This window comes from Suillus bovinus, assembly GCF_016758785.1.
Source record: "Suillus bovinus strain UH-Sbo-P2 chromosome Unknown EDB93scaffold_27, whole genome shotgun sequence".
NCBI lineage: Eukaryota > Fungi > Basidiomycota > Agaricomycetes > Boletales > Suillaceae > Suillus > Suillus bovinus.
The window spans coordinates 89112-111658 of record NW_024542083.1 but is presented as its reverse complement, the minus strand read 5'-3'; the positions used below and the strand labels follow the sequence as shown (position 1 = coordinate 111658).

The 22547-nt window shown below is 48.2% G+C and overlaps 7 protein-coding genes across 7 annotated transcripts; all 7 read left to right on the top strand.

Annotated features, from left to right (window-relative positions):
* Window positions 1-4366: 4366 nt before the first annotated feature.
* On the top strand, window positions 4367-5029 carry EDB93DRAFT_1145655 (uncharacterized protein). The gene is given in 3 exon segments (XM_041449479.1): window positions 4367-4580; window positions 4612-4976; window positions 4990-5029. The coding sequence occupies 2 exon segments, from the start codon at window positions 4434-4436 to the stop codon at window positions 4714-4716; spliced, it is 252 nt and encodes an 83-aa protein (XP_041307728.1). The 5' UTR covers window positions 4367-4433; the 3' UTR covers window positions 4717-4976; window positions 4990-5029.
* Window positions 5030-6035: 1006 nt separating this feature from the next.
* Window positions 6036-10386, top strand: EDB93DRAFT_1103918 (CHAT domain-containing protein; the record flags this gene model as incomplete). Its single annotated transcript, XM_041447360.1, has 11 exons — window positions 6036-6115; window positions 6168-6182; window positions 6238-6314; window positions 6364-6514; window positions 6565-6713; window positions 6758-6876; window positions 6929-7840; window positions 7869-7980; window positions 8094-8383; window positions 8457-8760; window positions 8816-10386. The coding sequence occupies 11 exons, from the start codon at window positions 6036-6038 to the stop codon at window positions 10384-10386; spliced, it is 3780 nt and encodes a 1259-aa protein (XP_041307727.1).
* A 3473-nt stretch (window positions 10387-13859) lies between these two features.
* On the top strand, window positions 13860-14427 carry EDB93DRAFT_1103917 (uncharacterized protein; the record flags this gene model as incomplete). The annotated part of the gene is made up of 3 exons (XM_041447359.1): window positions 13860-13884; window positions 14015-14113; window positions 14156-14427. The coding sequence occupies 3 exons, from the start codon at window positions 13860-13862 to the stop codon at window positions 14425-14427; spliced, it is 396 nt and encodes a 131-aa protein (XP_041307726.1).
* A 1131-nt stretch (window positions 14428-15558) lies between these two features.
* EDB93DRAFT_390784 (PIN domain-like protein) lies at window positions 15559-17232 on the top strand. The gene is made up of 5 exons (XM_041456242.1): window positions 15559-15662; window positions 15740-16206; window positions 16258-16891; window positions 16945-17163; window positions 17226-17232. Exons 1-4 carry the CDS (start codon window positions 15641-15643, stop codon window positions 16977-16979), a joined length of 1158 nt encoding a protein of 385 aa, XP_041307725.1. The 5' UTR covers window positions 15559-15640; the 3' UTR covers window positions 16980-17163; window positions 17226-17232.
* A 547-nt stretch (window positions 17233-17779) lies between these two features.
* Window positions 17780-18694, top strand: EDB93DRAFT_390794 (uncharacterized protein). The gene is made up of 2 exons (XM_041456243.1): window positions 17780-18349; window positions 18399-18694. Exon 1 carries the CDS (start codon window positions 17904-17906, stop codon window positions 18342-18344), a length of 441 nt encoding a protein of 146 aa, XP_041307724.1. The 5' UTR covers window positions 17780-17903; the 3' UTR covers window positions 18345-18349; window positions 18399-18694.
* EDB93DRAFT_1145562 (uncharacterized protein) lies at window positions 18644-19864 on the top strand. The gene is made up of 3 exons (XM_041449478.1): window positions 18644-19230; window positions 19280-19338; window positions 19394-19864. The coding sequence occupies exons 1-3, from the start codon at window positions 18849-18851 to the stop codon at window positions 19571-19573; spliced, it is 621 nt and encodes a 206-aa protein (XP_041307723.1). The 5' UTR covers window positions 18644-18848; the 3' UTR covers window positions 19574-19864.
* Window positions 19865-20848: 984 nt separating this feature from the next.
* Window positions 20849-22430, top strand: EDB93DRAFT_1337256 (uncharacterized protein). The gene is made up of 7 exons (XM_041455357.1): window positions 20849-21252; window positions 21315-21472; window positions 21537-21657; window positions 21715-21730; window positions 21820-21840; window positions 21889-22014; window positions 22096-22430. The coding sequence occupies exons 1-7, from the start codon at window positions 21184-21186 to the stop codon at window positions 22227-22229; spliced, it is 645 nt and encodes a 214-aa protein (XP_041307722.1). The 5' UTR covers window positions 20849-21183; the 3' UTR covers window positions 22230-22430.
* Window positions 22431-22547: the final 117 nt, after the last annotated feature.

The following is a 22547-nucleotide window of genomic DNA, read 5'->3' as shown; positions in this document are numbered from 1 at the left end:
CAATTCTGTCTCTTCCCCCCTTACACCAATCACACCAATCACCATCCCAGTTGTATCACCCCCCCCGCCACAGTTATATTTTCCATCTCAATCATATGCTCCTCTGCTCCAGCAATCTCATGACACTGCCTCTGTCCCTGGACCCCCCAGCTCTTCTTGTAGCCCACCACTGCACCAATCTCAACCTGTGGTGTCTCCTGCACATCATTTGCTGCATGGTGTTGCAGGCCACTTCCCACAGCCTTATCTTCCCCAAGATTCTCAAGTTCAGATACCTGCAGAGTCAGCATCACCATCCTCCATTTGGTATGGCATACTATCCCCAAGGAATATGAACACCAAAAGTATCCCACAATTTGTCACTGATCAGAGAGTTGATACACAGTACGTAATTTCTACTGCAATCCAGCAGTACACAACTTCTACTTACAGCCACACAGAAACCTCCCAGTCATTCAAATTGGGTTGTATGGAGGCCTTTGTTACAAATATTCAGTTTTGCTGCACCAAGAAGATTACTATAGCTCTTCCCTCCTGCCACCCTCCTCCCAGCCTTACTCCACCCTGCCCTTATCCCAAGAATCCTTTTTATTGTTTGATACCCTATCTCTACTGCTTTCATGGGCTTGAGTGTGCTGGAGGAGCATCTCTTAAAGAAATTGTGATATGGTGACTGTATTGATGCAAGCGAAGACTTGGAAGCGAGGATTTAATTCAATCAGCCACCAAGCTGCCCCAAACCTCACCGCTGTAGAGCCTCGCATCTTCACAGGCACTTCCCTCCAAATTCTCCCACTTTCCCTACAAACTCCAGCTCTGATCCACAGGATACGTCAAGCACATTAGCGCACTTATATTTTATTTCACAGGTTTCACGTGCGGCCTCGTGGGTTCGCGCACTTGTCTGTCTGTCCATCCCATGTCCTTAGATGTTCATTGGTGTATTTTCCCATCATATTCCCTTTTCAATTAATTGGTTTCCACCACCAATACTTGGCTCTGCGCTTCGCATGTAACCGAGACCCTGTTACATACATTGTGTACTATTTTTAGTCTGTTCAGCTTGTTACATTGGACCTGTGTGCCTAGCACCACTTAGCTACTTTACTTATACCCTCCTATTACTTATGTTCTAGGTCAATTTTCCACCCACTTTCTCTGTGTCTCTAGATACTGAGAATTTTACTCGTTGTTTGCAAGTGACTGTCTAAAGTCGCCCACTTCAGTTCTCGGTCTCCGTCTTAGCATCAGCCAACCTTAGTTGGGGTGTTAAAACTCGTCTCACCTCGTCTTTCCTTTGCTTCTCTCACTCACGTGCACTACCTTCACATCGCGCACCTCGACCTTCGCCTTTCGTACATCGCATCATTTCCACTTCGCATGTTACTTAGACTTAGTACTTCATTAGTTGTTTGGTGTCCCTCTTTTTACAAAGAGAGGTTTCCCTTACTCAGTTAGCTGCCCTTGGGACGACAATTTCACTCACGCCCAGGTCTATCTGTGTTTGCTTAGCTTAGCACCAACTTTCCCCACAGTTTAGATTCCTCATCTTCACCGCATCAGTCAACCTTCAGCAGAACAGTGAGCTGCTCCTGCACAGTGTGTCCACGTCAATATCCTACCATCATGTTTCTCCAGCGCTATCCTGTGTGGACCAGTTCTGGTACGAGAAGCACAGGCACCCCAGGGCCACATTCAGTAAATGGTTTGTTGGCACCACCTGCCACTGTTTCTTGAGGCAGGAGCCCTTTGACTTCTGCAACTGGACCTCCTTTGTCCAGATCAGTGGGACATATCAGCCATGCATGCTCACCACTTTCCCAGACCTTGCCAGTGGCAGTTAATCGAGCCTCTGACTTTGAAGGTCACACTGTTGCCTCAGGCCCTCGCTTCGCTTCGCCAGATGACTCACTAGATGCACACATCAGTGCTGGTGTGCATCGCTGGAGATCTTCCAATACTGATGGTAATGACTTGTTAACATTTTTACCTGTACTTATGATTCGACTTGAATTATATGCAATGAAAGTTGCTGAAGAAAAAGGTGTCTCTGAAGAACAACTCTTTGAATTTGTTGATGTAAGTCTTCGCTCAATGCTATCATGATTCATCTCTGATTCGTTTTTAGTCTGGAGGAATTGCCTATATGTGTTACGACTTGGATGGTATCTGTTGGCGACGCTCAAACAGAGCTTGTGTCGTCAACGGTCGAGGACGTCCTTGGGCTAGCCCAAGGTTAGGGGTCGTACTTGGCGGGTCTTCGGCAAGTACGATTTAACGCCTATGTCCAAATCAGGTAGCTTATGTCACGCGGGTGCTGGACGATAAGCTATATCGGCCTAGGCTTACGACACCCGAAGGTTAATCGTAAGGATCGTCGTTAATTAGAAGGACAGAAGTCCGACTAGTTAACAGGGGCTTTGCTCGTCGACGAAGTCGATGAGTAAAGGTCGAGACTATAGGCTTATCCGCAATGAGCAGATAAGAAGATAGAATATAGACTGCTGGCAAGGCAGAAAGGATCACTCAGTTAAGAGTAGGAGGTCAAGAACCAAGTAGATTCAAGTTAGGGAATATGGTACATGGTAGCGAGTTTATATAGAGGGCAAGAGACGTATTAGTGGGTGATAACTCGTACTACCGGGAGAGGCAATCGGTAAAGGGTATGACTATAACAGGAAGGCACGTTCGGTCGAGGTAGAACGTGCTAGATAAGAAGGTGAGTCAAAGATTGAAATAAGAAGTGAAACGCGCAGGGGCACAATCGTGTAGCTGCGGATCTAAGTATAAGTTGCATGTGCGACTGCGCACTGAGTCAGAGATCAAGAAAGGGAACAGGGCAAAGGGGATGCATCGTGCATCATGTCATAGGTTACCGTCCAGATGGTAAGGGCAAGGGGACTGTCCGCAGGATCAGTCAGGTGGTGAAACGGAGCACGGGTATGCTTCGTCAGCGAAAGGATCCGGCCAAATGTACTGGCTTTGCTGAAGCGACAGGTAGAGGGCGAAAGGGAATGCGAGGATGACGAGGACGACAAGGGTAAGGTCGGGGTAAGGGTATGATGCGAGGGCTGATACGAGGAGGATCAGGAGAAAAATAGTAGGGGCCCAAGCGTCTAGATGTTTTTGTAACAATATGCTCATCAATATCAAGGCCACCTTGATAATGCTGAGTGCAGCGAACAGAAAATCTCTCCTCCTGGAAATCAAAGAATTGATAGAATCAAAATATTTCAAGGTACATGCGTCTAACTGTGATCTGCTGCCAACTTCAAGTTGATCATGCATGACCAGTCGCGTCTTCACAACTGCCTCATAGCATGTGTGTTATCACCCAATCTCACTGTGTACATCAATGACACGCTCAAACATGTCATGGCTTCGATATTCTTGTGGGCGAAATTAGCTGCTGAAAACTACGACAGGAATTTATTAAGAACAACAACAAGATATTCAAGGTCTCGAAGTTCCTGTTTGAAAACATTGAGCTCACCGCACAATTGTCAAAACTTATCAGTGAAGCACTTTCTTCAATCTGTGGTAATGTCAAGAATAAGGTAAGTGTTGCTCAAATACTTCACAGAACAATATTAAGCTTAAACTTATCCAGCTGATGTTGTTGATCTCAAAATGCTCAAGTATCATAGACACTGCAAGATCACTAGCCCATGGCTGCATAGAGGTTGATTCATCACACTGGAATAGATACACATTTTTGGTATGGCTTCGCTCTCCTGACTGCCTGATGTTTTCAATGACTCATGAGTAGGGATTAGCATGGGTATACCCTGGGGTATATGCATTGACACCCGCACCCACACCCACCAATATACCCACACCCATACCAGGGGTGTGGGTTTTCACGTGGGTACTGAAGATAGACACCCATACCCGTACCCATGGAGGGTATACCCAGGGTGTCATTGAATTAGTACTACAAAAACAGCAATTGTAGCTGCCCTAACTGTATTTGGTCCCATCCTTCCTCAAGTTCTAGCTCCTCATCACCTACAACATCCGCGAGGTTGCTAACAGCTAAAATGTACGACATTTCGGACAGATTTGCCACACATTACCACTTTTGGATGTGTGGGATAGGATTTTAGCCAGCGACGGTGTACTTGGCCCTCTGCGTGACTCGGAAGAACGCCACACATAGACGCCTAATCTATAACTCATCAACTTACAATATGACATGCACCAATTTCAAGAAAATTGTCGATGCCTACTGGCCGATTAATTAAATACCCACTTGCAGTTCTGCTGAAATTTGTGCCATATAACAGCAATAACAATTCTGCCTTATCGATCAGAATCGTACTCCTGAGCGTATACATATAAAAGCTGGCCGTCGTGCTACAGTGTTCCACCATCCTCAGAGACATCATTCTGAGATCCCCCTTAGAATAGTCCATATCAACCTCGCACAGAAAATGCGTTTCTCCCTCCTCGCCGTTGTTGTTGCTTTGACAGCAGCTATGTTTGTCAGTGCATGTCTGGAAGATAACCAAAATTGCAATCCAAATGCGACAAATCCCGTACTCGAATGCTGCAAAGGTCACTCTTGTGGAGTTTTTGGCGTGAGTATGAGCAGTCAGCTGTGCAACCAAGATTCAACCACATTACTCACCTGCGTGCCTCAGGGTGAAGATTGGTTCTGTTACAAGCCTAACAAACATTGAAAATGGAAATGGCAACCGGAGGGGCACGTCGTGACAGTGAGTCATGTTTCTGCTTTTGCTTTAGTATCATATTTAATAGTGCAATACCTAGTTCGCCGTTCGGAGCCAATCAGTACAGTTGCTTTTGAACAAATTTTCGTACTGCTCGAGCAATGTGGATGTTTGAATTTATCTAAAATGATTGAACGTGCCCAGTCTTGCTCGTGGACCACTAAGCTTGAGTTCGTGTAGCGTAGGGAGCTCGGGACTCCGGAAGTGAATCTCTTCATCAAGCGAGTGTTGGATGAGGCGTAAGGGCGGGCGGTATGACATAAATGATTATCCTGTTTACTAGATGCACTCTAGAATCTATCGATATTACCCGCAATATCATGGCTCCGGTGAGCGGGTCCCGGTTTCTCCGTGTCGGGTGATGATCTGCGACACCTACCGTGTTCTTCAAAAACTACACCTATCTTGAAGTCCCGAAGACGAACCATTTTATTACACGAGCCTGTGATTCATGCGTTATTCACTGCCCCATTATGATGTTTAAACGCTCGAACAGGTAATGTACCTGAAATGAACTGCACCATTTTTCTGGACTCAGTTTGGGGTAGACAAAGGAGAGCGGAGCTGCAGAGTGGCACATGGGTTAAAGATGACTCAACGAGCTCTACTGGTGTTATGATAGTCACGGCAGGCGTTGAACAACATTAGCATTGAATGGACACAATACTTCAAATATCGAGAAACTGACTCAATACGCAAGCGCTATCCAGCCCCGGATAACGAATTGTGAACCAGCAGCAGATTGACCCAGGGACGAAAACAAGGGACCCAGCGTTGTCTTCTCCATCAAAATTTTTGAATCAAGGGTTTGCAATCGAGAAGAAAAGGGTACAAGCTGCAGCACATCTGCGTGCTGTTTTGGTTGCAGGTGAACGAACACTTGGAACCATATGTATCGGAGACGAACGCGGTGGAGCGTATTTAGTCTGATAGATACGTCATATGCAGAGTAAGTCGTAAGTAGGGTCAAAGTAGGGTAGCATCCGGAATAAAAGGCAATAAATAACAATTTTATCAAATTTTATTTCGTAAGCATATTGACAGTCAACATGGCTAATATAGTTCATCGTGCCATCAGACTGCTGCCAGTACATATCTGACGACATTAACATTGTTACCCAGCCAGGAGGTTATAGAAGGCCCGATATTTGACAAGCCACTTATATCCCGTTAACTCATCGGCGCTGCACAGGGTTGATGCTATGTGTTTCCCTCCTTTATAATCCTTCAAAACTTTACAGGTACAGCAGTGCTTCATGACCAGTGTTCGTTTGAATACATCCCTCAGCCATCATTTTCATAATGGCTCATCGTCGACGTGTCTCTTCAACCCCATCAGAATCAGACTTTTCTCCAGCGTCGTCGCTTAGAACTTCCCCATCGTAAGTCGCTGCGTTGTATAACACATGTATGGACTTAAGTTCGCATTTTCAGGCAAAAACAAGATAAGTAAGTATATGAAGCACGGTTCATCTAAACGCCTGATGATGTGCTTGTTATTTAGTGAGGAGCCGAACGACCCAAACCACACCCAGGACCCAGCAGAGATGCACCTCAGTGGAGTGCAACCAATCATCACTGGTATGCGATATCCATCTCCGCTCAGCTCGTATTGACCATTTCCTTCAAGCCATTCGCGCAACTGATCTTACTCTTGGCCTCCGATGGATCCCCGCTGGATTCCATGCAGTGATCAAGGCCAATGGCGTTGAATACCAGACAAGCAATATATCTGTAAATGTAGACCAGGCTGTCATCGAATGGCGCGAGCGCATTCCTCTGTAAGTCATCTTTAACCCGTCTGCTGTGCAGGTATTGAGAAAGACTCTAGGCCGCACGAGCCATGTTCCAAAGTCCGGGTCAGCGTGTATGCCTCATTCGAATTGGGTCCCATGCTCTGTCACGGAGAGCTCCTCCGCACGTTCGAGATCTCGGTCGGAGAATTACTGGATCGCAGCGAGAGATCGCATTGTCGGTATCGTCCGTTGCACACAATGCCTGACACATGCTAACGAACATCACAGCCATAATATTTCAGCCGAAGCAGCGGGAAGTCATTTCTGCTTGTACTTCACTGTTCATGAGAGTAGAGCAGCAACTTTCTGATCCAAATGAAGCCGCATTTCTTTGCCTCCTTACTAATGTGAGTGATTAACGCAGTCTGGCATTCTGATGCTGAAAGCTGTAACGCGTAGCCTGCATCCCCCGATATAAAGGCATTAGCACTAAGGACGGATGTCGGACATCGTCTTCTCGCACGATACCGCAGGATGCAGAACGGTAGGGATCTTGAACAATCCATAGATCACTTTGAACTGGCCTTGCATCTCTGCCCCATGAATCATCCCTACCGCCCTGCAGTGCTGTTTAATCTTGCCACCGCAAAGTTTGTTAGTTGCCAAGCTGAGGGAAGATACCTCGACCTCGACGACCCTGTCTCCCTGTTTGAAGGCGCCCTCGACTTGCGCCCCACCGATCATCCGGACCGAACGGTCACACAGCTGTATCTTGCCGTTACTCTGCTCTCGCGCTTCGCGAAACGGGGATTTCAAACGGATGCTGATGCAGCCAAAGAGTTACTGAGCGAAATCGTCAATGTCTGCCACGCCAACAGCCACATTCACAGAGCGGCTGCGATTGCAATGGAAACATGCGCTCTACATTCTGCTAGAAGCATTAATGCAAATGATCTCGAGCAGGAGTGGCACGCCCGATCCATGCTTCCGTTATCGCCGAATCAACTTACTGATCAAACCCAGCGGTGTTTGGAGAGAGACGAACCTCGTGCCTTAGATGAAGTGATATCCCTTCATTATGATGCACTGGGATACTACAACGCCGGGCATGATTGCCGAGGGCGATTGCTGAATAATCTAGCTCTAATACTACACACTCGCTTCGAGCGTCAAGGCAATGACAAAGACTTGGATCAAGCTATTGCACTTCAGACGGAGGTACTGGCCTTGTGGCCGGTCGGTCACACAGATCGGTTCATGTCATTAAACAACCTCGCGACTCAACTCTCTTCCCGCTTTGACCACCGAGGCAACGGCGAAGACTTAGATCAGACTATCGCACTTCACAGGGAAGCGCTAGCTTTGCGCCCGGTCGGTCACACACGACACGTCGTCCAAGTCATTACACAACCTCGCGACTCAACTCTCTTCCCGCTTTGACCACCGAGGCAATGGCGAAGACTTGGATGAGGCATATCGTACTGAACAGGGAAGCGCTGGCTTTATGCCCGGTCGGTCACACAGCTCGTCCATGTCATTAAACAACCTCGCGCTTCAACTCTCCTCCCGCTTTGACCACCGAGGGCAACGGCGAAGACTTGGATGAGGCTATCGTACTGAACAGGAGGCGCTGGCTTTGTGCCGGTCGGTCACAGAAATCGGTCCAAGTCATTCAACAACCTCGCGAATCAACTCTCCTCCCGCTTTCGCCACCGAGGCAACGGCGAAGACTTAGATCAGGCTATCGCACTTCAGAGGGAAGCAGTGGCTTTGTGCCCGGTCGGTCACACAGATCGGTCTTCATCATTAGGCAACCTCGCGAATCAACTCTCCTCCCGCTTTGACCACCAAGGCAACGGCGAAGACTTGGATCAGGCATTTGCACTTCAGAGGGAAGCGCTGGCTTTATGCCCGGTCGGTCACACATATCGGTTCATGTCATTAAACAACCTCGCGAATCGACTCTCCCTTCGCTTTGACCACCGAGGCAACGGCGAAGGACTTGGATCAGGCTATCGCACTTCAGAGGGAAGCACTGACTTTATGCCCGGTCGGTCACACAGATCGGTCCATGTCATTATACAACCTCGCGAATCGACTCTCCTCCCGCTTTGGCCACCGAGGCAATGACGAAGACTTGAACGAGTCCCGAGAGAACCTACTCTGTGCATTGACGTTGTTGACGCAGCATAATCCTCGTCAATTGATGGTCCACGAATCTATAGCTAACGTCTATCTATCATTCCATCATTTAGAGCTTGACGGCACCGGCGCTGGCGAAAATACAGAGAGTCTAAATGCTGCCATGCACCATTTTAAGGGCAGCGACAAATGTTGTCTCTGCAGGCTTGCTCTCCCGCCTGCGGGCAAGTCTAACTTGGGTGCACTATGCTCATCAATATTCACATGGTACTCAACTGGAGGCTTATGCGACTTCTATGCAACTACTGGACGCTTACATGTCTATGACAGCCTCCGTATCATCTCGTCATGATGCCATGAAGGGATTCCCAAGGACACTTGCCGTAGATGCTGCATCGTGTGCTCTTCGTAGTGGTGACGTGGGTCGCGCTGTTGAGTTGTTGGAACAAGGCAGGACCATCATTTGGACCCAGATGACTCGACTCCACACGCCTCTTGACAGGCTCCAGACTTGCGGCGATCATGCAGTGACTCTGATGAAGAAATTCGCAGACCTCAGCTCCCTCCTCGATAAACCTACTCCAAGCCATCCAGAAGGGACCCAAAGAGTCGATGTGGAAGCAGAAGCCACCCGATACAGACGTCTAGTAGACGACTGGAATAGTACTGTAGAAGAGATCAGGAAGATCAAGGACTTCTCTCGCTTCCTGCTTCCCCCTTTGTTCTCCGATCTTCAAGATGCAGCTCGTGATGGGCCCATCATCATGCTCATCGCAAGTGAATCGTCTTGCGATGCCATTATTATCCCTCACAAGCAACCTCCCACCAGCATCCAACTCTCTACCGATATTCAGAAACTTGCCAAATTGGTACTCACATTCCGAGAGGCAGTTGACAAAGAGACCGGGCACCAACGAGCGCTGATGAAAGCTTTGCACGAGTTGTGGAACGATGTCGTCGGCCCAGTGGTTGAGAAATTGGGCGGATTGGTACGACTAGGTTCCCGAATATGGTGGTGCCCGACATTCTTCTTCAATTTCTTGCCGTTGCATGCTGCTCGCGAGTACAGAAACGGGGGAAAGTCTCTTTCGCAGCTGTATATCTCTTCATACACCCCATCTCTCACCGCGCTGATCAATGCTCGCGCAAGTCGTGACAGACCCACGTCGGTGCCCTTCGTCGCCATCGGTCAGAATTGCCCAGCCGGTGCCTCTTTCACTTTGGATGCTGTAGAGCCTGAGCTGGAATTGGTGCGGAAACTTTTGCCTCCTCCCCCGACTGTCTCCTTCTCCAAGATAACCAGCGTTGATGCCACGAAATCGAGAGCACTGTGCGCATTGCGAGAAAATACTTGGTTCCATCTCGCGTGTCATGGAACGCAGAAATTTAACGAACCCTTCCAGTCAGCCTTTCTTATGCGCGACCAGCCTCTTTCGCTCCTTGATATTGCACAAACGGATCTGTCTCGGCATCATTTTGCCTTTCTTTCTGCCTGTGAAACCGCGGTCGGTGACGTCAGTACGCCCGACGAAGTGATACACCTAGCGGCTGGCCTACAATTTGCTGGGGTTAGAAGTGTCGTCGGGACGTTGTGGAAGGTTGACGATCCTACTGTGCACCTCTTAGTCAAGGCATTCTACGAAAAGTTTTGCGAGGGTGGCACAATGAGTCCCAAACGAGCTGCCCAAGCGCTGCACCGAGCGGTCCAGTCGTTGGCTAGTGATGTAGACATACCCTTGGCCCAGCGCATAGTGTTCGTGCATATTGGCATATGATCAGTTTCGTGCGTCCTCCCACCTTGTTGATTAAAGCATTCTTGAGACAATCTGATGACTTGACATCTAGTCATGGCTATGCGAAACCTATTGCCAAGGACTTCGATATTCCGGACTTTGAGACTGTATACGTACATGATATGTACACCAAATGAAGACAAGTAGTTGTTCGTTATGTTTTCGGAATTGATATTAAAAGTGTTGAAGCCTGCGAGGGAGTCGACATTTCCGTTCATGACCTGATTTTGAAGACTTCCATTGATTTCTGACAGATTCCTGAACTGCCGTTCAGTACGAGTTAAGAAAGCCTTTACGCAATGGCTGTAGACACCATCAATCGTGCTGCAAAGATCATCTCTATACTATCTCGATCCCAAAATGCCACCTCACAGGCTACTCGCTGCTGCAGGAAATTTTGTTCTGATCGTGGCGCTCCCGTTTAGACAGCTCGACTCAAAGGGTTGTTAAAATGCTTTCCATGTGCTTGCGTATACCGTCGTGGAAACTCTGATTGGTGACGAGTTGTTCCATGACAGACGCTGCCGTTGCACAAGACCGAAATCGACATACCTGGAAAGTATTCATATGAGCGACAACAAAGTGGTCAAAGGGAAGTCACTCACATGTGACATGTCGTCATCATAGCTAGGGAGTCGGTATGAGCCTAGCTCATTCTTCATTCACGTTGCAGCGTTTACTTTTACTTGGTTCTTTTTCCGAGTCTACGCTGCTCTTAAATTGCTCATTTATAGTATATCAAGTCACACCACCGGGTCGAACTGTTGGGTAGCTGTCAATTGTGAGCGTGTACTTTCCATTATGTGTGTTTTCCCTTCTGTTGATGCATCTCTTAAGGCCGAAGTAGGTTCTGAACGCCAAGGTCACAGCCATCTGATGTCTGCCTGCCATAGGGAACGTAGATCCCAATGAAGTACCATAAACGACGCGACTGTAACCTAGAGACTTCATTTGGATGCAAACCAGCCGACCTCCCTCTAATATGCATGGGAGTGAAGTGGTGCGACACCCTATCACAACCATCAGCGTAGCGCTCATCGCAGACCTTGTTGATTTCATTTACATGGCATCACAACCAAATGCGCACTAATAGAATCAATCATTACGTTTCAGTCCCGTAGCCGATGACGAGCCATCTGCTCATACCTTGCACTTCTTACTCATAATATGTGTGATGCTTTTCTATCGTGTTTTGGTTCTTTGTAATTAGTCGTCCATGCAAGCACTTTCTATGCGGAAGAGCTAGAAGAGAACGTTGTACGCAATCTCCTTGCAATGCCGATCTGGATTTCGGCAGACCCGAACCCCCAATGTTATCCAGCCGACAACTTCGTCCAGCATAGAATCGCGAGAATGGAACATCATGTAATTGCCCGCAACAAAGCTATCCTTGACGACTTGGGAATTTCTCCTTTCAGACCCAAATCCACTTTTGTTCCCGTTCAAGCCGCCAACCACTATGGCCTATATATGACACTGCACGCAACCAACTCTTCTGTCTAGCTAAAAATTGCTCTTCCCCCCATCCCAAATGCTAGGAGAAGTTAAAGAAGAAAGTGGACCTCGTATGATTTATCGCTAATGTACAGGTGCGTTACCAGAAGTTAGCAAGTCAATTACAGGTCGTATATCTATTCCTTGTTATCGATTAACCACGAAAAAGCCAATCTCAAATATGACTCCTGTCACTTCATACGCATGGAGGAACATTTCCTGTCTCTCGGGCCGTGGGAGATGGCGCAGTGTCTCCCAGGACAACCTACATAGATACATAGTCATTCACGATTCCAGTCTACGAAAATACAACGCAAGTCAGCTGCACCCCGACGACATAGTGATGGTTCGGTAAGAACGACCTTGACGGCGGGTGTTGCACAGTGACACATGGTGCTGGAATGCGGGAAGTAAGGCTAATTAGGACCGATAATTCGGGTGGATGGCGCACCCCCAAGACAGAGTATACAGTCCAGCTGAGCGATATAGTAGCAAAGTCCTCATGATTCCAGTTAACCAGATTGCAAAGCGTGTCAGGCATGATCGACGATATGGCAGAGAGGAACACGATATGGACAGTGGGCGCGGCATCCCGGTTAAATCGCTTCTCTGAAAAATACACACGCTCACTAAATACCGTAGAATGTAGCTGGTACTGGGCATTCTACATGTGGATGTGCGAGTGCTGACTTGTCCGGATGTATGAGGGCAGGAAGGAGGATGGACAGAATTAGAGTTTTGAGACCGCTATGAGCACCGGGATTTGAAGCGGTACTCATACAAGATGATGCGCATTGCATTCGCGCCTGCTGCTTGTGCATATGATCACTTTTGATCAGAGATTTCTAAGACTATGACACCCACCACGATTCTGAATGAGCAAGACACCAACACCCCAAAATTAGACAGGCAGAGTGTATATATACACGATCAGCGCTTCAGCTTCGGCTATAAAGGCACGAGACCTGCGGTTATGGTACCCAGCAGATTTGCAGACGCCCATGGTCCAATGCTAAAGTTAAGCGGGGGTAATCGCCATATACAGTTCTGAGAGAGTAAGTATTGTGAGTTGCATATCGCTTAGGAATGATAACATGTGACCTACAACTCAGCTTCAGCACCATATTTGCGGCTATCAGTCCCCTGTCAATCTTGTGGCAAAATAATGGAAAAGGAGCATGACATCGGCAAAATTTGTCGGGAGGTGCGGTCATAGGAGGGCGAAGGCGAGGTAAAGTACACATACCTTGTTTGCCTATCCAGTCAGTGAGAGCACGTTCAATGACCTTCGCGTCGCACCTGGTCTGGACCTGTGACATGTACATACCAAGCTCTCAGCACCTCGAAGAGAGCTTCTGCGGGAGTTCTGGTGAGCACACTTCTTGACACAAATGGGTAGATACTGACGGTATGCCACCTCATAATTCGATCCCTTTACACAGCTGATTCTGCTCGTTGACATGCTCGGGTGTGTTAAGCTATTCTGTGAACACGAGGCTAACGGATGGACTGTGCATTTGATTGAGGCCGCGGCTTGCCGCCTAGATGATTTAAGCGAAGACCTGCCGAAAAGTTCTTGACTCTGAACAAAACAAGATTCTAAACTTACAATAGCTGTCATGAGTGAGTGAATTGCCTTTCTCCTAAGTTCTTCCGGAAGGTTCAAAAGGTTGAGGTAAAAAAATTAGAATCACTCGCTTGACAAGCGAATGGATCATTGCGAAGGTTTCCCGCAGAATGCCGCAACAAGCAACACGTGAATATCGTCACGACGCCGTGGGTTTGAACAGGCTTCTCGTGAGTGATGTTTCATTGCGCTTCGACTGACATGAGTTGACGAGAAAGACTAATTAAACTCACAGGCGCTGTGCAAGACACCCTAGTCGTGATCCCAGCGAGCTCGCATACATAGTACACGGTCTTCGTGTCTGGAGATCGCCGAATGTCAACTGCCGCGTTGCATGACCCCAGCCCTCTGCGCTACTGGTCAGTGACACTCTCGGGATCTTCCTTGCCGACAAATAGCATCTCACACTGCTCGTGTCCAAAGATGTGGACTCTACGGGCTCGATTTTTACTCCCTCTAAATCAGAGGTAACACTGACTAAACACGTAGTGTGGCATCAGCTCGCCACAGCGACGAGATATTTCAATGAGGAAATTGAGAGCCCAGATCCCCGGAGCACATGCAACAGTGGGGGAGACCAACTCCAAGGTCTGCGTACCATATTACGCGTCGGCTAAAGTTCGCGTACAGTCGAAGACAGCATTGTGGGAGGCAAGACCCATGGAGACGCAAATGGCCGAGAGATCGCCTCTGCCAGCTCGCCTGCTTATTGCGGAGATACCTGCCATGAAGACGTAGCGTTTCACATGGACAGAGCACAGCATAATGAAGATGAAATCACTGACGAGAGACTGAAACCTGAAATACAGCTCGAGATTCGTGCATCGTTCCGGTGCAAATTCCCACCAAGGCTCCACCACGATCACCGCATTGATTGTTGTGCAGTTGTGGTGCCAACGTAGTAGTTGCATCTCAGCGGGTTGCAACAAAGACAATCCTGTGTGGAAGGACTAGACTTGAGACATCCTGAAGCAAGTTCCTAATAAGGCTCCATTATGATCATTGAATTGACTTTGCTGTGCAGTAATAGCGCCAGGATGTGACCGTCTCTTAGTAGTTATCAGCTTCCAACAAAAGAAAACTCTATGTGTGTGAACAGGTGTGAATGAACTTTATCGGATTAAACGCCCACACTATGTCAAAACGGTACTTTCCGAGTAGTAACCTGTAGCGACGTCCCCGTTTGGCTGAGCAAACTTTTAGGCGCACTCAGTTAAAGGTTTGAACGTTCGTACCGAATGTCGGCAGATAGAAGACATCAATTCGGAGGCAGATTGAAAGCATGCTTCAAGGTGGCCAACTTCATCTGCATTAGACCTGTGGTGCTTGTTGGAAACTGACTATGATTGCACTGCCGCGCTTCAAGGACCCTTGAGCTCGTCACGAGAACGAACTAGCCAGATCCAGCTGAAGTTGTTCACAGGCACTGGAGTCTGTTTCGCACAGGATCCGGAAATTAAAACGCAAGAAGAAAAACAAAGGGGGCTTCTTGACTTATCAGATAAACATTGAACGCCCTGAGTCGGCAAAAAAAACCGGCGTGGGGTATGATGCATAGCCGCAATGACCGCAGTGGTAGCAAGAACTGTCATTGCGCCCCTTCATATAGGTGCTTCTTCATGAAAGCACTGGCTTTGACCAAACGCGTGACGCGTCACGAGCAACAACTGACAGCCTTGATATCTCAACGAGGCAGCAAATATGCACTGAGACCCTTTGAGCAACAGATTTAGCGATGTTGACAATCTAGCAAAGCAGTGAGAGCCCTTGTCAAGAATTCTCAGATGGGCTAGGACGAACGAAAGTTCCTGTGTAGGGTTAATGACATTCATGTTGCGGCGCCACATTGATGAAAGTATTTGACAAGACGTGTAAGTGGGCGAAAGTTCTTGACTGAGGACGTAGCCGGCCGTCAGCGCTTGAGCTTCAGTCCCGAACCGACAATTTGGACGTGGCATTGAGCAAGCCTGAGAGGTTAATTATAAGTCAAGGAAGTTCCACGTGCAGAACAAACTCACGCGCTTACATAATAATCTGAAAGTTGGTTGCCTTGTTGCACGTTGTTCAAGTACTCAAGTTGGTACAACGAACACAGTAAGCTCATCAAAGACTGCGATGCCCATCAAGCACCTGGAAAGTACGTTTTATTCTCCATCGAATCTCGGAGTAGACGAGCTGCAGTTAAAATTGACGTATAACCTAAAAACGAAACAGACTACCTCTCCGAGCGGAAACACACGCAATCATTTGCTCTGTCTGTGTTATCCGATTCGCGGCTGGGAATTGATGCATCTTACTACCTCAAAATATTGACCGATAACCCACCCTCGCGCGAACCTCTCCTCGCTGCGACTGGTGGCTTGCCCTTGGCGCTAACGACACGCATTGAATCTGATTTGCGCACGCTCGAGAAACTACGAATAAAACCGGTGTTCGTTTTTCCTGGACTTTTGCCGAGCAAGCGCTGGAAGCAATACCAACATCACGTGGAGCACAATGATGCATGTAGGGACCGGAGGGATGCTTGGGCAAAATACGAGGCTGGCCAGGAAGAATCCGCCACAAAACTATTCGAGGGCAGAAGTGGGCTCCAGCAATGGGACTTATGGCGCATGGTCTTGAGGATATTCAGACATAGGAATGTGGAGTTTTTGGTTGCTCCATACGTCGCTTGGGCTCAAGTAGGCTGAAATCATCTCTTGCGGGATACTCCGCTGATGCATCCTGAACAGTTGATTTATATGCAACGACACCCCAAATCATATATTCATGCAATCTTTGGACCGACTGACACCCTGCTCTACCCAGGAGTAGACAAATTAATCACTTCACTGGACCTCACCTCTGCCACACCATCTTTTTGCTTCGTATCCAAACGCACTATTTTGGGTGATTTGGGCCTCAGCGAGGACCAGTTTCTTGATGTTGGAATCCTTGTTGGTTTCGAGCACTCGCCACCATTTCCACCAACTGTGCATGAACAGGCATTGAAGGCCACGGTTGACATGGTCAAATATTACAAGTCTGGCCACGCTGCCGTTTCCGCGTTTGCGGAACATCCCGCTGTCAAGAGTATGCAGTATCCCGATCAATACGCGCGCACGCGCTCGATGATCAAATACTCTCTCATATTCTCGTCCGAGGGAACTGTCACGCCGCTTCCTCTTGCAATCACTACACCAGCACACGGTCCCAATCACCCCCACCATCCTACAGCTGCGGATATCCCTTCAGATCTTCATGAAATATTCACGCACCGTCTTCCAGACGAAATCTATTTCTATCTCTCTCGTGGACTTTTAGGGCCTCAAGCATTGGTGTGGCTGACCAGTGGTCAGATCGTTGAACCCCCACCGCTGGATAACGGTGAGACAACTGAGTACAAGCGGTTTGTCAAGGAGGTTATCACGGATGGCCAGACAGGACCGCGCGCGACCGCTCTCGCGCTCATTAGCAGTGTTTCCCATCAATTTTGGAACAACCGGAAAGTTGCGGGACACTTTTGGTTTGAGAGCCCCGCACCTCACGGTCAGAAGTTTGTCCAACACAACTCACTACAGACCATACAGCTTGCCGAACGCGTGGCGGGCTGGAATGTAAGCTATGCCATTGTGGAGGAGGAGCTTCGGAGACAGAACGTGAGTTTCCGAAGTCGCTTATCAGTCGAGTGAGTCAGATCTGACGGTCTGGACTGGTCCAGTCTTCCACCATCGATTTCGCACTTTGCCTCGGAGCGACAGCAACGGAGAAACTTGCATTGCGTACCAAGGGAAAGACTAGCGTCCCGAATGGACAGTTGGACAAAAAGGATGAGGTCGTCGCTAATGTGGTATGGCGGTTCCTGGAACTTAGAGGGTAAGCGCCGTTCTGCCAGCATAACACTCTTGTGACACTGCAACTATAGATTCCTGCTCAACTCTCACACACACTCACCACTAGCGCGCGCCATGTACACGGCAATTAAATCAGCGCGTTTGAATGATAAATTTCAGGATCCCCTGTATCTGTTTTTGGAGCTGGTAAGGGCTGGGGTAATGCACGGCCACTTATGGTCAGGTCGGGCGTTCAGTGGGGGACCAAGTTTCGGGACCGGTGAGCGGAACTTACATACGAGTTTTTCTTTGGATTGATAAATGATTGTCTCACGCAGATGATGAGAAGTCATGTATGCTGCTGGTCATGAGAGTCCTGAGCATCGTGCCTTTGAACTTCAAGGTGATTTTTCTATATCTAGCCGATCACACCAAACTTCATGCTATTCCTATTTTAGTCGCAGCCTTGGTCGGCACCGTTGTCACGTGAATTGTTGGTGTTCAACTCTTTCGTGCGGTCTCTGACTCGGGCGCTTCGAACGCTACTTGAGGTGACGACATTGAACATGTTATTGCGTTCGGACGCACGCCGAGCACGGGAAGACCTTTTGGACATTACTATCTCCCTGCCCTTCCAATCTGAGGTAAACACTGGATTTGGAGTGCTTGCCAAGGTGTACCTGGATGCCCTGACCCACCTCAATAATCAAACGCGAGTACTTGACCCTAATGCAGAAGGTGTTAGAGAGTCTAAGGCGATGGCCCTAGAGATATGTGAAGACACGTTTCCGGGAGTGAAAACCCCCAAACTGGAAGTGGAACGAGGATTCCGGTTCTGGGACATTGTTAGTGACATTGTTACATTGTGTTGGGATATGGTTAACATGTGTTGTGGTTCACAGGCGCTGTCTGCCATGAGGCAACTTCACTCTGAGGGTGCTGTCCTTCGCGAGTTGATTGACCAGTTTGAAGCAGCGGAGGCGTGGCTTGCACCGATGCGACCATGAGATAGGTAGTTTTGATTGAAAATATTTTTCGATCTAAGCTGCATTGTTGTGTAGTTTCGAATAGAAAATAGCCTATTGTGACAGCGCGATTTGTTCGGAAGTGAGGAAGCGATCAATTGCAATGGCCGTTAGAAAGGGTACAAGGAGCGACGGAGGAGACGATGGGAAAGGAATGGAACATGGAGAGGGAGGCATGGGAAGTAGAATGGCTTAAAAAGGAAATTGAGATACTGGTGAGATGGTGAAATGATACCAGATCTCAGATATTCAATGATACCTAATCGGGAATGACGCCAAGAACAGGATGACCTAAAATAGAAACAGGCCATCTCGCTGTTTATCGCCCGATCCCCAGGTTTCTGACTTCTCAGGGCTCTGCTTCGCTTTTTTTTTGAACAGCTGCCACAACAAATCTACAATCGAATATGCATGTCGCTCGCGTGGCGCCTCTCCCTTATAACCTCCACCTAAATCTCATCTTTTTACACTCGACACTCCCAACAAATGTTCGACCAAAGTATCATGCTACAATCATCCATTGGTGTCATCTTTGATCCTTACAAGGAAAAGGTCAACCCAAGTCATCTCTATGTCCGTCAACCCCACGACGCCATTCAGATCATCCAGCTCGTAGAAGCTACACCTCCCCCGCGTCCCACATCATCAGACATCGATTCCAGCTTCTCTTCGGGTTCATCATATCCTTCTACATCAGACTCTGAAGACGAAGAGGATTGCTCATCATATTGCTCCTCTTTTGTCACCCCTCCCCATCCTTCCCAGGACAGAGAACCTGTCGCTTGGACAGATGATACATACGATGTTCGCATGAAACGGATACAGAATTGGAGAGATCATTCGATAAAAGCGATGAGCGCCCCAGCTGGTGCGTTCTTTTCCTCCCATTCGTTGGCTTTGACTAAAAACTTTTACAGAGCCTCGTTCACCTTCGTTGAAACGAAAGTTGAATCAAAATCTGACTGATGATGATCTCGTGAGTCTTCATTGTAGTATCCCTTGGGACTTTGTATTAAGCTCGCGCTCATCAGGCATCGCATTGCCCAAAAAGATCACGTTCTCGGGATCCTAATAGCGCAACCAGATTACTCGGGCATCCATGTACCGCGTGCGATACTCCATTCTCATCAAGGCAAAGCCTGCGACAACACGGTCGCACTCCTCATATATCTGAGGCATGCCGGATAGCGGTCGAATACAATTTCGAATGACCGCCCACTCCCGTCTCCAGTTTTATGTACTCTTATGACGATCATGATCCCAGCATTCGCATCGTTGTACGATAACCCACAATTATTTTTTTTATTCATGGTATCGTCCACATACATTTTACGCATATTGTGTACCACCAACGGATGAAGTTGAAGCGATGTTTGTTTCTGTACATTATTGATCACTACAGACCTGACTGACCTGTTAATTATACCATATTTGCTCGCTAGTACTTCCACACCCATAGGGTCGAATAAATGACTTGAATGCACAGTTATGCTATTTCTCATCTGAATCTCGTTCTACGGAACTAGCAGGCACGAAAGCATGGGAATTAGCTGTGCAACTCTAGTACGGTGACCTCGGTGCATCTTCCGCTGACCCGGAGCATCACTATGACTTCTTTCACCACTCCTACTCCCACGTCGAGGACGGAGAGCTCTTTGGTCTACCGTGGAGTCTCACCTTGTGATCAAGTCCGAGAAGTGCCTGTGACGCAAGCAAATATAGATAGTTTTTCTCTTCAAGATACGGGACCGACGTGGCAGTGGGTCACTCGCTGGCAAGCTGCGCAAAGCCTCTTGCGCAATCCCTGTTATTGATCGGAAGTCGATGCTACCCCGCAGTTTGACGCTCAAAACCGGTAATTCACCATCCGAGTCCGGAATCTTCTTAAGAGGTCGAGGAAGGGACTTGATATACATTGCCGTACGTTGTGAGTTCCCCTTCGAAACTTCGTTCACATGATCACTTCTTAGGCAAGGCAACGGAGCAGAGCAGAGCTTGGAAGGTCTCGATGATCTCCGCACCTGATGCGAAGTACCCACGACGATCAAGGAGATTGCATTTGCTTTTTTCTCATCCTACTATTTGCTGGGTCTAGTTCCATGTCAGGCGCGTAACCCCGCACTTTGCTGGCTGACAGTTGTTTGGTCTCTACAATAGCGTTACCTACTATCACGATATACTTTCCCGTGAAGCAATGCGTTTATGAAAGCGGCGAGGTGGTGCCTGTTAAAAACCCAAAACATCAATATCGGCCTAGACGATTATGGATCGTTCCGAATGCGATAATTCCCGTGTGGTGTCCGTGAGAAGGGGTACTCTTCTGGTTTGAAGTTACACCGCTGTTGTGAGAAATGGTGTTTTAGCTCGGAGGGGGGGCCTTGGTCGCTCATTTGACCAGCTCATGAGCGCTCGTTTTTCTGGGATATCCCGGTTTTACATGATAGCCGAATCCTTCCACCAATTAGAGTTGTTTGTTGTCAGAACGTAAGGGCGGCAGTGGGCCCTGCAGCTGGCAACCTTGATGCATTGATCACGATTATCAGGAGAGAAGGTTCCCCCACTAGATGGCCCTTTGACAGCAAAAGGCCGTCGATGTGGTTGTGTGCGTCATGGCTTCTCCCGCGCGGTTAGAACTGCTACCCTGCCCCGGAACACAAGTCACGAGAGGGTTTTCAAAAGGCGTTCCCATGGCCTACCGAACTACGTGCAATCGACACGGCACTTTAGCTTCGCACTCACGTCAAGGAACTGTATTGTTCTTCATCGAGCTCAAGGTCGCGCTCGGGCTGCCGTTGTCCCCTCGTACTCAAAGGGCGCTTGCATGCTTTTTAAGTCTAAATTGATAGAGTGTAAGAACGTGTTCTCAAGAGAACATTCAATCAGGAAACAGGTCTGGAAAACATTCGTGGAACGCTATGTATAGCAATCTAACAAAAGAACCGTATGGTAAAGCTTGCAAATGTACTACGTGAGTTCATCGATTCGCTGTCGTTCTACCTCATCGACGGGGTTCCATCGTATCGTGATGATCATGAGTGTTTCGAGAACGTACACACCGGTCCGAAGATTGCAGCATTTGGATGCAGGAACGTATTACGGTGGGAAGACATGTGAGTTTCGCCCTCTGGTTGTACATATCTTCTTCAAGTTAGCTTTTGCTAATTTTGTTTACAGAAACCAGGGATGGTCCGAGGCCAATCCAATGATAGTGCACCTACTTTTGCAGATTGAAAGTCTGTGCTGGATGTCATCATCATCAGTGCAGGAACGGACGACTGTGGGAAGTCGAAGAGCTGTGAGCGTCTCGTTGGCTTGTATGTTTTCTTAGCTTTTACTAATTTTGTCCTACAAGAATCTGTTTGGAGTCGGTGTGTGCGAGTTGCCCAGAATACGATTCGATTCATACCTTGGTGGCCGTGGAGCATATCGTCATCATTAGCGTCATCACCACCGATAGGGCGTGACGAGCATCCTGAGCGTGAGTGAAGAGCTTGGAATATGACGTTGTATACCACGGAGATGACAGCACTGAAAGGTGGTATCGATAGTGGGTGGCTTCATGCCTCGAGGCAGAGGCCAAGCTTCTCGCGCCTTTCAGGCGGTGCGCGTGCAATGCGCTCGGATCATCTACCGCGGCCGTCCGACCCTTTAGGTACCTTGTTTCCATCTCGTTCCTTATCACAGGTTCCTCCTGTCGTGGAACGTGATATAACTCTGTGAGATGGTTGCATAGGCATATTGGAAAATCAAGAAACCAGAATGGTCCGTGATTTGTCGACGAGACCCCATTTCGACGGCCGGTCGGGCCTGGAGGTCGAGGCTACGTTGCAATGCGGCATTCTGCCTCGGCACTTTGAGGGTGGGTAGTTATTCTTGGGTACGGTACCGCAGGGGAAGACTCCAAGTGAATTGTGAGGGGGGTACTCCGTCTAGTCGCACTCACGGATTCCATTGTAATATTGCATGGGAGGGTTCTTAGCCTGTAGAGTCTCAGAATGTGATCGCTCCTTCTAAAGGATGATTCCCTCGGGATGTTACCCATCCCGCTGAACGGCAAGTCGAGCCGGGGCCGTGCGCAGTTTATACAAGGTTTTCTCATTAGACGATAAACCGGAACTTGGCTCCCGATCAGAACCAGCCAGAATTTGGTTAAAATTCTCTCGGGCACAACCTCGGGGAAATTAT